Below are 14,359 nucleotides of genomic sequence, written 5' to 3'. Positions count from 1 at the left end.
ATGTGGCATTAGGAAGGTTGAGAACCACTGATCTAGGGGACCTGAGTAGACCGTGATTAATTAGGAAAATAAATATACTCAAGTGTAATTTGAAATCAGCTGGTAGTACTTTTTGTTTGACTTCTTTACTCTTTGTGTACTTGAATTTTATTTCAAGTAGTCAGGCCATTTGAAACCATATTCTATATACATAACCCAGAATTTAATCAGACATTTTGATTCTTATATTACATGTGATCTTTTCTTGACTATTTAACAGAAGACTGGTTATATGATTAGTTAAAAAACAGAAAGGTCTGAATATGAGTTGAAACTATGTAGGTTAAAATGAAATCTCCACAGTTTTATGTATTTCAAGGTAATTATAAGGTTTTTCTTCTTTTCTTGGTAATGCCAATCAGACATCACTTTTAGTCATTTCTAAACTAAGCCTGAAAATGTCTTCATTTTGTGTGTTATTTGCAATTTTTTCCCATGGTAATGAGGGAGTGGTACATGAGGCCATCATTCCAGCATATTATAGCTTTGTTCCTTTTGTTTTATTTTAATCTAAATCACAGAATATGATTAGAAAAGGTGGTTTTGGATTGGATGGGTATCTCAGTACATACAAAATTCAGTTTGGGACGCTCCCTTTGAGAAAGGAGTCACAGCAAGGACCCCTGTTTTGAATTAAATGGATCACTTAGACCAGGACGATTTCATTTTGTTAAGATAGTATATGATATGGACTATGTGTGGATTCCTGCTTGTTTACAAACAACTGTGTCTACTCAGATTTACAAATCTATTTAGGTCTACGCAGAATCATTATAGCTGAATTGAGCTCTGTAGAAAAAATGTCTGGGGAGATAAGAACTCTATTATCAGAGCAAACATTTTAAAGCCCAAACATCCAGATTTCAGTTTACTTAAAGGGGATCGGGGTCTACTCAGACTAGGTAAGGCCATTTATAGATTATAAACAAGTGGAAATGTTAGGTTAACAGCCACTTTGGGGAAACTAAAGAAGAGGCTACTTGGAAGCCGTAAGGAAAGGAGCGACCAGTTCTAGGATAAAGAATGCACAAGGCCACCTGGACAGGCACACATGGAGAGCAGCAGAGAAAGCTCCGTGGAGTCGGATATAAACATAGCCCCGTGTCCACGACCAAGACCCCGTGCATTGGAGAAGCAGGACATGAGGTTAACCGAGCCGGCCCTTGTTCTCCTGTCTCCGTGGGAATTAAGGCAGTAAGGAGACCAGCCTGGAGTCTTTGAGAAGAACACAAGAATAGAGAGTTAGTAGTTTTAGAGATGGAAGTACAAATTTTCCTTTAGCATTTCCTGACACATTGTTGAGGGTTTTTTGTTTCTTACTATTTTTTAATTCAACCCAAAGGTATTCATTATAATCACTTTCTATGTTGGCTTATCTTAGCAAAACTAATTCTAAGCATTTATTTGCATTATAAATTATATATGTTTGTGTGTGTATTTTTACAAGGGTGTAATATGTGTGTATTTTACCTGCCTTTAATATGTCAAACCCACTAGCAGAACTATTTGTATGTGTGGTTGAAATTTTTAATTGATTATTTGCTTTTCCTAGTTAGCTGTGTGTTGACTTCTTTTTCTAGGCTCATTTTTTTTAACCCAAGGCGGGAAAGAGCCACCATACAGCCAGCCTTAAAAGCAGGCAAACAAATTCTTCTTTCTAGAGCACTGGAAGCATTGGCTAAATCTTGATTTTCCAGGTTAGAAAGCATCACTGCTTGCTCCTAGGGCTGCTGTTTCTTTGCTGCATCACCCAGTGGTCTAGGATGGAGACTCTTATGTTCCCACAAAACATTTGGCAGTACAAAAGAGAGGGTTGCAAACAACCATGAAATTGGATGAATTTTTTGGTGATTTTTTTCTGTTTTCATAGCAAAATTTGACAGATATAATCTCACTTCTTATGGTAATTTCTTTTGAAGTATAAAAAGATAGACTTTATGGCTTTATAATGATGCTCTATTTTATACTGTAAAAAGCATTGTTATTATGCTGACAGTCAATCCTATATAATAAAACCCTAACATGCAAATTGACAATAAAACCCTAAAATGCAAATTGACGGAACAGCAGAATGACCGGTAGAACAACTGGTCGCTATGATGCGCACTGACCACTAGGGGCCAGACGCTCAGGAGCTGCCCCCTAGTGGTCAGTGCACTCCCACAGGGAGAGCGCCGCTCAGCCAGAAGCTGGACTCACTTCTGGCAAGCTCACTGGTGGTGGTGGGATCCTTTCCTGCCTCCATGGCAGTGCTAAGGAACAGCGAGCGGAGCGGTAAGGAACAGCGAGCAGGCAGGTGGTAAGAACCAAGGAGTCCTGCACTGTGAGAGGGATGTCTCACTGCCATCTTAGGCCCAGGGTGATCGGGCCTAAGCCAGCAGCCAGACATTACCTGAGGGGTCCCGGACTGTGAGAGGGCACAGGCTGGGGTGAGGGACCCCTACCCTCTACCTCTAGTGCGCAAATTTCAGGCACTGGCCTCTAGTAAGGTATATGTGCCTACCTAAAAGGAAAGCACTATCTATTGAGCATACAGTTCATTTCTCAATGAATACTATCTTCTTCTGTACTGCAGAATTCTCTAGGAAGAACTAGCAGTGAGAGACTATGATGGTACTTGAATGGCTTGTGAAATAGCTGCCAATTGGCTAATTGAATAAAACTCTTTATACATAGATGACATAATAATGAGAGGTTAGTATCTCTGGCATAATGAATTCCCAAAGTAACACACCAGTGTTTGCAGTCTCATAATGTATGTACAAGAGGCTGAAAGCTGTTTGGCAATTTATATAATTTGCAGTCAGTGTCACAAGAAATTGTGTGTGCTCCCACCATCAAATCTTCAACTATTGACTCTTACCCGTGTGCCCCGCCGGCCCTTTGGTTCTGGTGGGTGAAGTTTTATGCATCTGTCCAATACAAGTTCCTCCTCTTCTCAGGGCAGCCCATCCCCTTTGGTGGACTCAAGGGTATCCTTCCTGTGTTTGCCACTTCTTTCCATGCATCATCTTTCTTTCTGCTCCTAATTCAGCATTGTCCGTTAGCATACAAACATAGGGATTATCTACCAAACTAACACAAACCATTCACCCGCTTTGTTCCCCATTAGCAAGACTTGGAGTGTATGTGCCTTTTTTTAAAAAAAAATGTATTTTTATTGATTTCAGATAGGAAGGGAGAGGGAGGGAGAGATAGAAACATCAGTGATGAGAGAGAATCATTGATCAGCTGCTTCCTGCATGCCTCCCACTGGAGACCGAGCCTGTAATCCGGGCATGTACCCTGACTGGGAATTGAACCATGAGCTCCTGGCTCAGGTCAACCACTGAGCTACACTTGCCAGGCGTATGTGCCTTGATTCTACATCATTACCTTCCCTTTGTCTTGAAGCTGTTCCAGTAGTTTGGTCCCTGTGATTTCACTGAAACACCTCTAGTCAAGGTCGGCAGTGATTCCAACGTGCAAAATCCAATGGGAAGTTCTCAGTATCTTTTTTATTATATCAGCAGCTTTGACACAACTGCTTACTCCAAACTCTTAATACATCCCGTCACTCAGCCTACAGAAGTCCCTCATTCAGTTCCCTGTGCTCCTTGCAGGCTTCTCTTTCTCACTCCTCCTCTTAAACACTGGAGTGTCCCAGAGTTCATTTCATAGACTTCTCTATCATCACTTACCTCTAGTCACATCACCAGTGACATCCAGATAACTTGGGGAATTCTAGACTGCCATATTCAGCCCCTACTCAGCTTCTCCACTTGGATATGTCATTTCTTTTCTTTCTTCTAATACCGCTTGCTCCTTCTCTGTTCTTCATTGTTGCAATAAATGGCATTCTCTTTTTCCTGTTACCTAGGCCATCAGCAAAACTGTGCTTCCATTGCCTGTAAGGTAATCCCACATCCCAATGCACTCTCCTGCAAGCATTTGCACTTGCTGTTCCCTCCACTGGGAGTGCCCTTCCTCCACACAGTGCATCCTTGAGGTCTTTGTTCAAAAACCACCTTGTGAGAGAAGCCCTTCCTCATGACCAAACACAAAACAACCCTGCCACACTCTGTCCCCCATTCCTTGTCTTGCTCAATCATCGCATTATCCCACAGACACATGTGTGCTATATACGTGTGTGTTCAATGATGTCTGTTTTCTTCTCAGAACATAAATTCCACATGCATAGAGACTATTTTGTTCACCATTTCATTTAATTCCAGAGCCTAAAGCAGTGCTTCACACATAGCAGGCACTCAGTATCTGCAGAATTTTGTGTACCATTTTTTTAAATCTATGGCCAAGGCTTCAGAGAACGTTTAAGAAAATATTAAAGATTATGTACATATATTTGAGCGTTAAAAAAGAAAAAGCAAGTGACAATTTTAACATAAAAAGAAATATTTTAGCTGAAAAATATGGAATTTTCACTTTTTAAAGAGCTCGCCACTAATACATTCCAAGAATTGTTTCCAGATGTCTAACTTTTTCATCATTTTAATTGGATTTTAATTATTGTTTGAATAAAATTAGTACCATTTGTATATAGATTAGATGAGATAACTGATACTTTTTAGTTTTTCATTTCTTAATATCATTTTGTTGTAAAAAGAAATGAAATTAGTGAGGAGTGAGGAAAGGAATGTTTGTTTTAAAATGTTTTAACCTGGAGGACTTTATTTTCATCCTGTTTAATTAAATATTCTTAGAGAACTATATGTATCTAAATCATCAAGTTAAACAGAAGCATTAGGGTTTATAAGAGTGTATACTTTATCTCTTAATGACTGGTAATTTCTTTTTATATGAGTAATTTGTTTTTAGTATTCCTCCATGATACATGTGTTTAATTTATATCCTTCTCTCTTGTATAATGAGATTACTATTTTCTTGTATAATCTAATGTATAATCAGATCCTTGCTATTTTCTGTTTTATTACTATCTTTTCACCTTTCTTTTCCTATCTGTGTCAGAATTTTTAAGGGGGCCTGAGATAGCTTTGCTCCGTAAGCGGCTGTACCAACTGAGGCTTAAGAAGGCTGAGCAGCAGAGGCAGCAGGAGCTGGCTGCGCCTTCCACTTCCGGTCAGGCTTCCCATGAGGGCCCCGCCCAAGACCCTCATGCTGCAGGTTATTAGCATACAGTGTCCTTACGTAGCTGGTGGAGCTGGTGTTTAACACTGCTACTGTGTAGTAAGACGCTTCCCTTCCCCTTGGAAACAAAAGCTGATGCGCTTGCAGCTTCTCCTCTTTCTTGCCTAGGGTGGTGGTGGTCATCCCATAGCTAGAGAGACACACTGGCAGCAGTATTTGCCAGAAGGGAATATAAAATAATGCATTGTTTTATTTATATTTGGAGAGGGGCTATATTTTTTGCTTTTATAGTCAGTGAACTACTTTCTAATAATTATCTATTGAATTTTGAGCTTCCATGGATATTTCTATTGCAATTTCCTATACCTTTAAATGCTATCTATGTATATGACTCCTAGCTGCTCCTCTTCTTTTTTTTTTTTTTTTTTTTTTTTGCTTTAAAAGTTAACCAGTATTCCTATTCCCATATAAATGTAGTTATGCTGGATTTTAGAGTTATAGTATTGTTTGGCCATACTAGCATACTGACTCAGTCATCCCCTTCTGTAATTATTTGAACATTTTCAGTATCTACTTACTTACCTCTTCTACACATAATCAGCTTTCTGATATGTAGGACAGCAGATGTACTCCACAGTTTTATGGTCCTGCTCTGATGCTCTAAAACTCTGAGATAGTAATTATCTGTACCTCTCTTTTTCTTGGAGTATTTTACTGGCCCAGTTCTTTTATGGCAAGAAAGCTTTTGGTGCTCAGTAAGCATTTGTTGAGAGAATTGATGAAAGATAGAGCATAAAATAATTTTTCAACTCTTTCCAGATGGATCACAGGTACTGCGTATCCTATATTGTAGGTATTGTCTTAGGTTCCATAAATCTCTGCTTAGGAACTAAAGTGTGTCTGCATTCTCATACTAAGAGATTATTATACTTTACTACCATGAGGGTGGTGAGTTTGGGCATTAATTGCTTTGAGAACTCTGATATAATTACTTGGAGTTAATTTGCATATTGGTAGAATTAGACAACTTTTAGAGAGTCCAGTAAGCACTCTGATAACAGAAGCACATTATATAATACCATGGTGGAATAAAACAGATTTAAATAACTGTAATATAGGTGTGCTGTTTTGAACAAATTCTGGACCTGATTTTTATTGCAGTCAGGCAAAGATGTCTCTGATTTATTTGGTTTTTATTATAGAGGAACCTTTTCCTATACTTGAAACTAACAAAAAAATTTGATTAGGTTACAATCATGGCATTTAATAAAACATTTGCTATGACTTTGTGCTTGTATAAGACTTTAGCTAAATTATTTCAGAAGTAAAAAATAGGCAACATAGAAATCAATAAGAAGACAAATGTCTGTGTGTGTGTGTGTGTGTCTTAAAAATACGGAAACTTAAGTGGAGTATAAAACAAAGCTGTCTACATTAGCAGGAAAGCAATTTGTTGTTTTTTGGTGTGTTTTTTTAATTTTTTGATTTTCTACAGAGAGGAAGGGTGAGGGACAGAGAGCTAGAAACATTGATGAGAGAAAAACATTGATCAGCTGCCTCCTGCATACCCCCTATTGGGTATGTGCCCGCAACCAAGGTACATGCCCTTGACTAGAATCGAACCTGGGACCCTTGAGTCCACAAGCTGGCGCTCTATCCACTGAGCCAAACTGGTTAGGGCAGCAGGAAAGCAATTTGAAGGGAAGAAGGTTCTTTTTCAAATCAGAAAACTTTAGGATGGTTATATAGTCTCTGTGAAATTAGATGCTATTTTCCCAACTCTTAAGTATCATTTTTAGTAAATAGTATCTAGTTTGGTAACCAGTATATTTGTGGAAATTTTAAGAAGCTGAAGCTGAGTAGACACCTTTTCAGTTATGAAGTTCAAAAATGTGTTATCTTTTCTTTGTTATTAAACAAAGTACTTGGGCCCGAGGCTGACCACATGCACAGTATCAGAGACCTTTGGTGTTGCCACTCCAGGTGTGCCGCTCCCCTCACTTAAAGGTGGGGTCTTCATCTATTTCAAATGCTTTTGACATAGCATTTGTCTACTCTGCACATGCCCTGGGCTCCTCAACAGTGCTCTTTCCACATGTCACAGGAATACTGTTTGGTAATTACAAGAACCATTAAACTATGGGTTGTCATTTATTCCACAGGACAACTAATAAAATCTATATATTTTATTCAGTTATTAAATTCTGATATGAGGGGGGAAATACAACATTCTTTATTATAGAACACATAAATTATAGAAATATAGAATAGGAATGAAATTAAACAGGGAGATAGGTTTTATTTGAAAAACTATTAAAACATTTTGTTATACTTAGTGATTAAATACAATTTTTTGTATGTATATTATGGGCATTAAGTAGTCCATTCCTTCACGCTAGATGTTACTACTAAATACTTCTATCAGTAGAGAAAGTATCTAGATTTTAACTTAATAACAATAAGCAATATGCAATTCTCATATATAAAATCTGTATTTTCTCATTATACCTTGATATATTTAGAGTATCAATGAGTGATAATACTGTCAGTAAATGATATTTCTATTGTCTTCTCACCTATTTAAATTTTATCTATATAAGATACTCAAAGGAGACATTAATATAATATGGAAACCAAACAATTTTCACAACTGTAGAATTTCTGAATTATTACATTGTCTAGCAAACAGTTTATTCTCTTTTTAAAAGATAGGACTGATGAGAATCTTTTGTGAAGGGCTAAGTGTAAGATGAACATACCTAATTTCTATAGGAGAGTGGGATTAAATCACTTGGTAGAACTAATCTACATTTTAATGGGATGGGGCCTCACGCTAGTTAATGATAATCCCAGATAGAATATATTTATTTAGTTGCCAGTATTTCTTGGCAAGTAAAAACTAAAACATCATTCGAAGGCACCAAATGGTATCACCTTCAGTTTCAAAATTGCTGTTTAAAATGAGCTCTGGAAGATAGATGTTAAAAGATGTTTAAACAGTGATTTTTCTCTCTCTTTTTTTTTTCTTTTCAACTGTGAACCCTTGTACCAGTCTCATATAGAAGTTCTAAGACAAAATAGACAAAAGTGACCCGTTGTGATTTCAGCATAATGGAAGATAAGGAAGATTACTCACCTGTTTGCCCCTCATGCCTCCCCCAGGTCACTGCTGCTCCCTGAAGTGCATTTTGAAATCACTACTCTTAAAGAATTTTGACACCTATAAATGACAAGTCTACATGGCTAAGTTTCAAACATTTTATTTTTCAGTCAGGATATGTTTTTACTTTATTTAGTGTTTTAAAAAACAGCATTTTTCCTACACTTTTTGGAAATACACCATAACTCATTTCTAGCCTTTCAATGATTTTTTTTTTAATCATACAGAAATGAATTTTCCTTCATCAGATTACTGTCTGAGTATTAGACTTGGCTGAGATCTTGTCCCTGGCTCTATGACTAGATGACCTTGGGCAGGTCATTTGGCTGCTTTATGCCTCAGTTTCCCAATTATTGCTGTATTTAGATAGTGTGACTGGCCATAATTTACAGAGATAGCATAAGGATGGGTTAGATAGTATAAAAAAGCTTTTATACTCCTAAGTAGAATAGTATACATAATAATGTACTATCCTAATCATAGTATGTTTCACTTGCTACCTCAAACATGCTTTTACCAGGGCCCCATAAGGCTGATAGCATCTGGGGCTTTGAATGAGCTGTGTGTGTATTTCTCAGATGAATGCCGCAAACAGCTATGGCAAAGGCCTTCAGCATATGGCTGATCTTAAACCCAGCTCTTTTTTTCCATTTCAGGTCCCCTGGAGTCATGGGTTGCTAGCTCCTGCTCAGAGTGACAGCACCCTGTGGAGTCTGCTGGTACTGGCCCGACCACCACAGAGCCCCACTGGAGCAGGCAGCCAGCCTAGAGAGGGTCAGGTAGGAACTGTTTTTTCACTTTATGGCACGGTTTTGCTGACTGGAAAAACGTAATTTTTATACCCCCCCAAAGGGTATAGAACATTGGTGATTATTTTCAAAAAAAAAACTTTTCAAAACTGAGCCATATTGGAAAAAATCAGCACTTACCCGATCCCGGGCAAACAGGCTCTTTCTAACACCAGATCCCCAGTGTCCGTGATCACAGTCACGTGTGGCGCTTCTCAGGTGGATGCACTCCATCCACGTTTTAGTGTTTATAGCATAGGCCACAGTAAATTTGATATAATATTGACCTAGCCCCGCAAGCACTCCATAACGACCTTGAATGGGAATCCAAGCAAAGCAGTGATGATTCTCCTAGAACTTTACATATGAGGCTATGCTCCATGGTTTTCAGAACAGCTTCCTGTCATCCGTTTTCATTTAATACTATATTTCTGAAACACAGGCAAGTGATAATACCATGAATTAACCCTTTTCTGTGAGCTACCTAAGTAGTTTACGTGGATTATCTCATTAAATCTTCTAAGTATCGTGTGTGGTAGCTACCATGTCCATTTTACAGATGGGGAAACTGAGACTTAGAGGAGTTAAATAACTTGCCCAGCATTACAGTACTGAGGAGAAAAGCCAGATTTGAACCCAGGGAGCCTGGCTGACTGAAGAGTCCCTGTTATTTACCTGTCAGACTTAAGTTCATTATTTTTTTTCTATAGTTGAGAAGATTCTGACGTCAAAGGGCTAAATAACTTTCTCAAGACCAAACCACAAACTTTTCAGAAACATATAGTAATTGGCATGAGACAGCTTGAGTTATTATTGAATGAGCTTTTGCTTAAAGTTTATCTTGACCTTAAAAATAATAATATCATTCTAGTCTAGACCCTTCCAATAAGCTGACAGGCCATATTGTGCTTTGTAGTAAATTACTGCTGCACCATATGGTTAGATAATTATTTTGTGATGGTGCCTTTCAGAAGGTGTCGCACAGAGAGATGGAGTAGAGTACGGAAACTAAAGCAAGCAGCATTGAGCTAATAAGCGGATTTTTGAAATATAAGCTATTCTGATGGTTATTGAGTTATTTTTTAGAAATATTTCTAAGTAGAAGTCATGAGTATGGTATTTATGAATACCTAGTGGTATAAAAACATATCACTTCAAATGTTTACATGATATGCAAATGATCCTTTCAAAAATAGCTGCAGGGCACTAGGATTACAAATAGAAGGGAAGCAATGGACAAGAAGGATTGCTTATTAAATGCTGGTCTTCAAGATGGGAGGAACAACAAAAGCTCCCTGAATATACGCAATATCCATGGCAGACTGGGAGACCAAAAGGAAACCCTTTTAGTTTAATAGTATCTGTCTTAACATAAACTTTGTTCATATTCTAAATCCTTTTAACAGTTTAAAAATATGCAATTTTATGAAAATGACAGCATTCTAGATCCTTTATCAAAGTTGGGGGTTTTTTTTAGAAATTTATTTCTTCCTAAATTTTATTTTAATAATTAAATAAGACACACTTCATAACATTTATACGTTCTATAAGTTTATGGAAAAATTAAAGATTTGTAAAGAGATTGCTTGGAGAGTTTATAAGGATCTTCATCATGAAATGAGAGCACAATAAAATGTATCCAAAGGGATGGAAAATATTTCATAGGAGACATTCTAGGAGGATTTTCCAATATTTATTTCACTGACTCTCATTTTTATTATGTTTTTCTTCAAAGAATATAATTTTGTTTTTCTGTAAAAATCAACTTATCTCTTCTTCAAAAACAACAGGATTGTATCCAACTCTGCAATGGGTAAATGAGAAGCAGTCTCATAAAGGAGAGGAAAGCATGAAGAGTTAGGGAACCGATTGAAGTTCTGTCATTGCTACTTCCTTTTGTGTGTGTGGTACAGATTTGTTGAACAGAATGTTCTGATGAAGAGGTGATAAGTAAGGATAAGTAAAGCTGTTATTCAAATGGTGGCCATGCTCTGTCAAAATCTAGCAATACAAAAACGTATTGAGCAAACCGATTATGTCAGAAGGTGGACAATTTAAAGTTGATACAAGTGGTCCTAGCAGCAGGATTCAGACTTTTAAATGTACAGATAGTCAAGTGATATAAAGTTGCTGAGAATCCAGGATATATTGGAAAACTTTGCTATCATGTTAAGGACACTCTTAACTCAGAAGATCTACTTTAGGGGGCATCAGATGCCATCATGAACAGGGACTGACCAGCCACAATCCTAGATCTTAGTTTTTTTAACAGAACTTGCTAAGTACTAGAGCTCCAGAGATTAGAAACATTTAAGGGAAAGCTGTTCTTATTATCCACATTTTTCCTTTTCCTGTAGCTCCCCTGCAACACTGGAACCCAAGCCAGGAATAGCAGCCACCTCCCACTATTCCCCAGTGCCTTGCTCAGGTTACCAGGTCCCCAGGATGGCCAGGAGGAAAGGAGAAGTTTAGGCCTAAAATTGTTGTGACTTGTTCCATGTCACAGAGCTCATTATCAGAATCAGAATAGAATAAAAAATGACTAACTCCAGACGACTGCTCTTCCCATTTTATCATGCTGCCTCCCCTCTGTACCAGTGTTTTTCAAACAGTAGCGCTCATTTATAAAGTAAATTCTTCCATAGAAACTCAGTGTATCAAAGATAAAAATAAAATATTCTTTTTGGAGCCAAGGTGAACAGCAGCATGAAGCCAGACCATTAAGCCGCCTTCTTGCCTGTCTTTCTTTCCCCACCAGGCACCTAAAGAAGCCTGATTTTACAGAGTACAGATGTACTATGCACAATACATCCCAGAGTTTTAAAGTTACCTATTTCTGTATTGGTAATGCCCTCACTGAATGTTTCTTTCATAAACATTTTCTTGTCTAACATCTTCACTTGAGCTTCCTTTTCAGCTCAGGGTATAACAAGCAACATCTAGCAAAGTGTAGTGAGCACCTCATTTCATGCTTGAATCCTCCAATCCAGAATAAACTCACCTTAAGGAGCTGGCAAAGGGGTTAAGAAGGACAAGAAGTCTACTGTTTAGTGGAAGAGTTAGCCATTTCTGTTTTACCTCCCGTGCCCCTTCTGCCTGCGCTGCGTGAATTTGATTAAAGGTATATGCATGGAAGTAGAAGGGTACTTTCTCAGCCCATTCTCAAAGTTGCTACCTGCTTGCCTGGAATAACATATCCCAAGCACATGCCCTGCATACTCACTGCCTGGGGAACACACCGCAGTCTTACTTCTGTCCCCACCCTGGTCATTTGTTTCTTAAGCTTAGATATGATCATGACCTTGCTGTGCAGTTGTCTGCTGCTTACTTTTAAGTGGAAATCTCATTTTTGTTTCAGATTCTCCTTCTTCTGTGGTTAACAAACAGCTCGGATCCATGTCACTTGACGAGCAACAGGGTGCGTGCAACAGGAGATGTGCTATGCCCGCCATCCATAGTTCTATTGCAGTGCATAGGCCATCCTCTCCCCTTTTCCAGAGTGTTCCATTTCCATTACGGTTTAAGAGTCAGTATTTGTGGGCTAAAGTGCCCTAGGTGGTACTGTGCAAGGGGCCTTCTTGACCTATACAAATTATGTTCTATGTAAACTATGTTAATTTCTACCTTTGGCCCTTTATTCCAAATTGAATTCTCTTCCTATACCAGTACTATAATGGATATAAAGTATATCCATTTTTTATTCTAGGTATCCATCATAAAATTGTGTAGAACTGTGGATGTGAGGTTAGCATATTACCTAGTGGGTAATTTAGAAAAGGTTATTTAAACATGATAGTACTCTATATTACTACATTGCTATAGTCATGATGCTTGGCTTTATGTCTCACTTTTCTGGTGGGTAAGCTCTGGATAGCTGTAACTGTAAGGAATACAGTTATGAGTTACAGTCCTGAGGCTCCAAAGCCACAGATAGAAAGGAAAGGACTTCCACCTCCTGCCTGCACTTTGGAAGCAGGAGAGGTGCAGAGTCAGCCTCAGAGCCTGGCGCAGAGCCTGATGAGATAGTCATTACAAACATTTTTCAAAAAGTCATAAAAAACTGAGCTCGAAAGCCGTAAGCTTACTTGGCTCAGTGTTTCCATACGCAGGATGCCTCACTCACAAGCAGTATTGGGGAAGTGGAATATTGCTGAAGAACCTGTTTGGTGGGAAATCTAATTTTAATTATCTCCTTGGAGAAATATTCAGAAACTAATTTTAAAGCAAATTGGAAAACTCCCGTACTTCTAATCTTAAATTATTGTTTATACAAGTAGGTTTTATGCTACAGTTTTTTCTGTCCTGATTTTTATTTTTTTAAAAATATCTTTTTATTGATTTCAGAGAGGAAGGGGGGGAGAGAGAGAAAGAGAAAGAGAGAAACAGAAACATCGATGAGAGAGAATTATTAATTGGCTGCCTCCTGCACACCCCACACTGGGGATCAAGCCCAAACCTGGGCATGTTCCCTGACCGGGAATCGAATCTTGACCTCCTGGGTCATAGATCGACTCTCTGAGCCATGCTGAGCCATGCTGGCCGGGCAGTTTTTCGGTTCTTGAGAATGAATAAATGAATTGGTAAATTAATTTAAAAACTAAGAAATTAAGCAAACTTTTATATATTTATTGTAGTGGTATTAACAATGAAGAATAATTACTTTGAGGTTAAGTACAATTATAGTGGCATTACATTTTATATTTTACTACTGTTTAAAACTGCTCTCTAATCAAGTAATTTTCTTAGTAAGTATATCTGAATGTGAAGAGTATGTTACTACCAGAGAGTTTGTAGCCAGCTTCATAGTCTATAAAATCACATGGAATAATTTCCATGGAATTATATTAAATATCATATTCAATTTAAGTTGGTACTTAATTTACATATGATATGGGATATGATGGAAAGAGACAAAGGACAATGCTCAGATTTTTGCATCAATGCCATTTACTTTGGTAGACTGTTTTGGAGGCAGAAATCAAGATGTTTCGGGGGTTGTTGACAATGTATGTCTTTTGGTCAAACAAGTAGAGGTGTTGTATGAAATGTCAGATATTGAGTAGGTCTGCCAGAAGCTGTACCCATGATAGACCATCATCAGTGCAACTTTGTAGTAAGTCCTCTGAGCAGAAATGTGCTAATGATGGACAGTCAGCCAAGTAATTAAATCTTGGGCCTTTAAATGCCTTTTACATGCTTATACTACCTGCAGATAACTTTTGCTGTAAGAGTTAAGCTTCCCCCCACTGTCTTTCTCACCTGGACTAATGCAGGTGACCCTCAGGCT

The 14,359-nt window shown here is 38.0% G+C and overlaps 1 protein-coding gene across 3 annotated transcripts in view; it reads left to right on the top strand.

The window, feature by feature from the left end:
- DCAF6 (DDB1 and CUL4 associated factor 6) overlaps positions 1-14,359 on the top strand; it is an 83,688-nt gene that overhangs the window by 38,429 nt on the left and 30,900 nt on the right. The window contains exons 11-12 of one of the 3 annotated variants that reach the window (XM_081112418.1): positions 5,005-5,160; positions 12,431-12,490. The exons of 1 other annotated variant lie outside the window; for it this stretch is intronic. In XM_081112418.1, coding sequence (XP_080968544.1) covers positions 5,005-5,160; positions 12,431-12,490 — 216 coding nt within the window. The remainder of the gene's footprint in view (positions 1-5,004; positions 5,161-12,430; positions 12,491-14,359) is intronic. One more of the 3 variants, XM_081112419.1, reaches the window with a different exon arrangement.

This window comes from Myotis nattereri, assembly GCF_964212035.1.
Source record: "Myotis nattereri genome assembly, chromosome: 18".
Lineage (NCBI taxonomy): Eukaryota > Metazoa > Chordata > Mammalia > Chiroptera > Vespertilionidae > Myotis > Myotis nattereri.
This window is presented reverse-complemented; position numbering and strand designations above follow the sequence as displayed.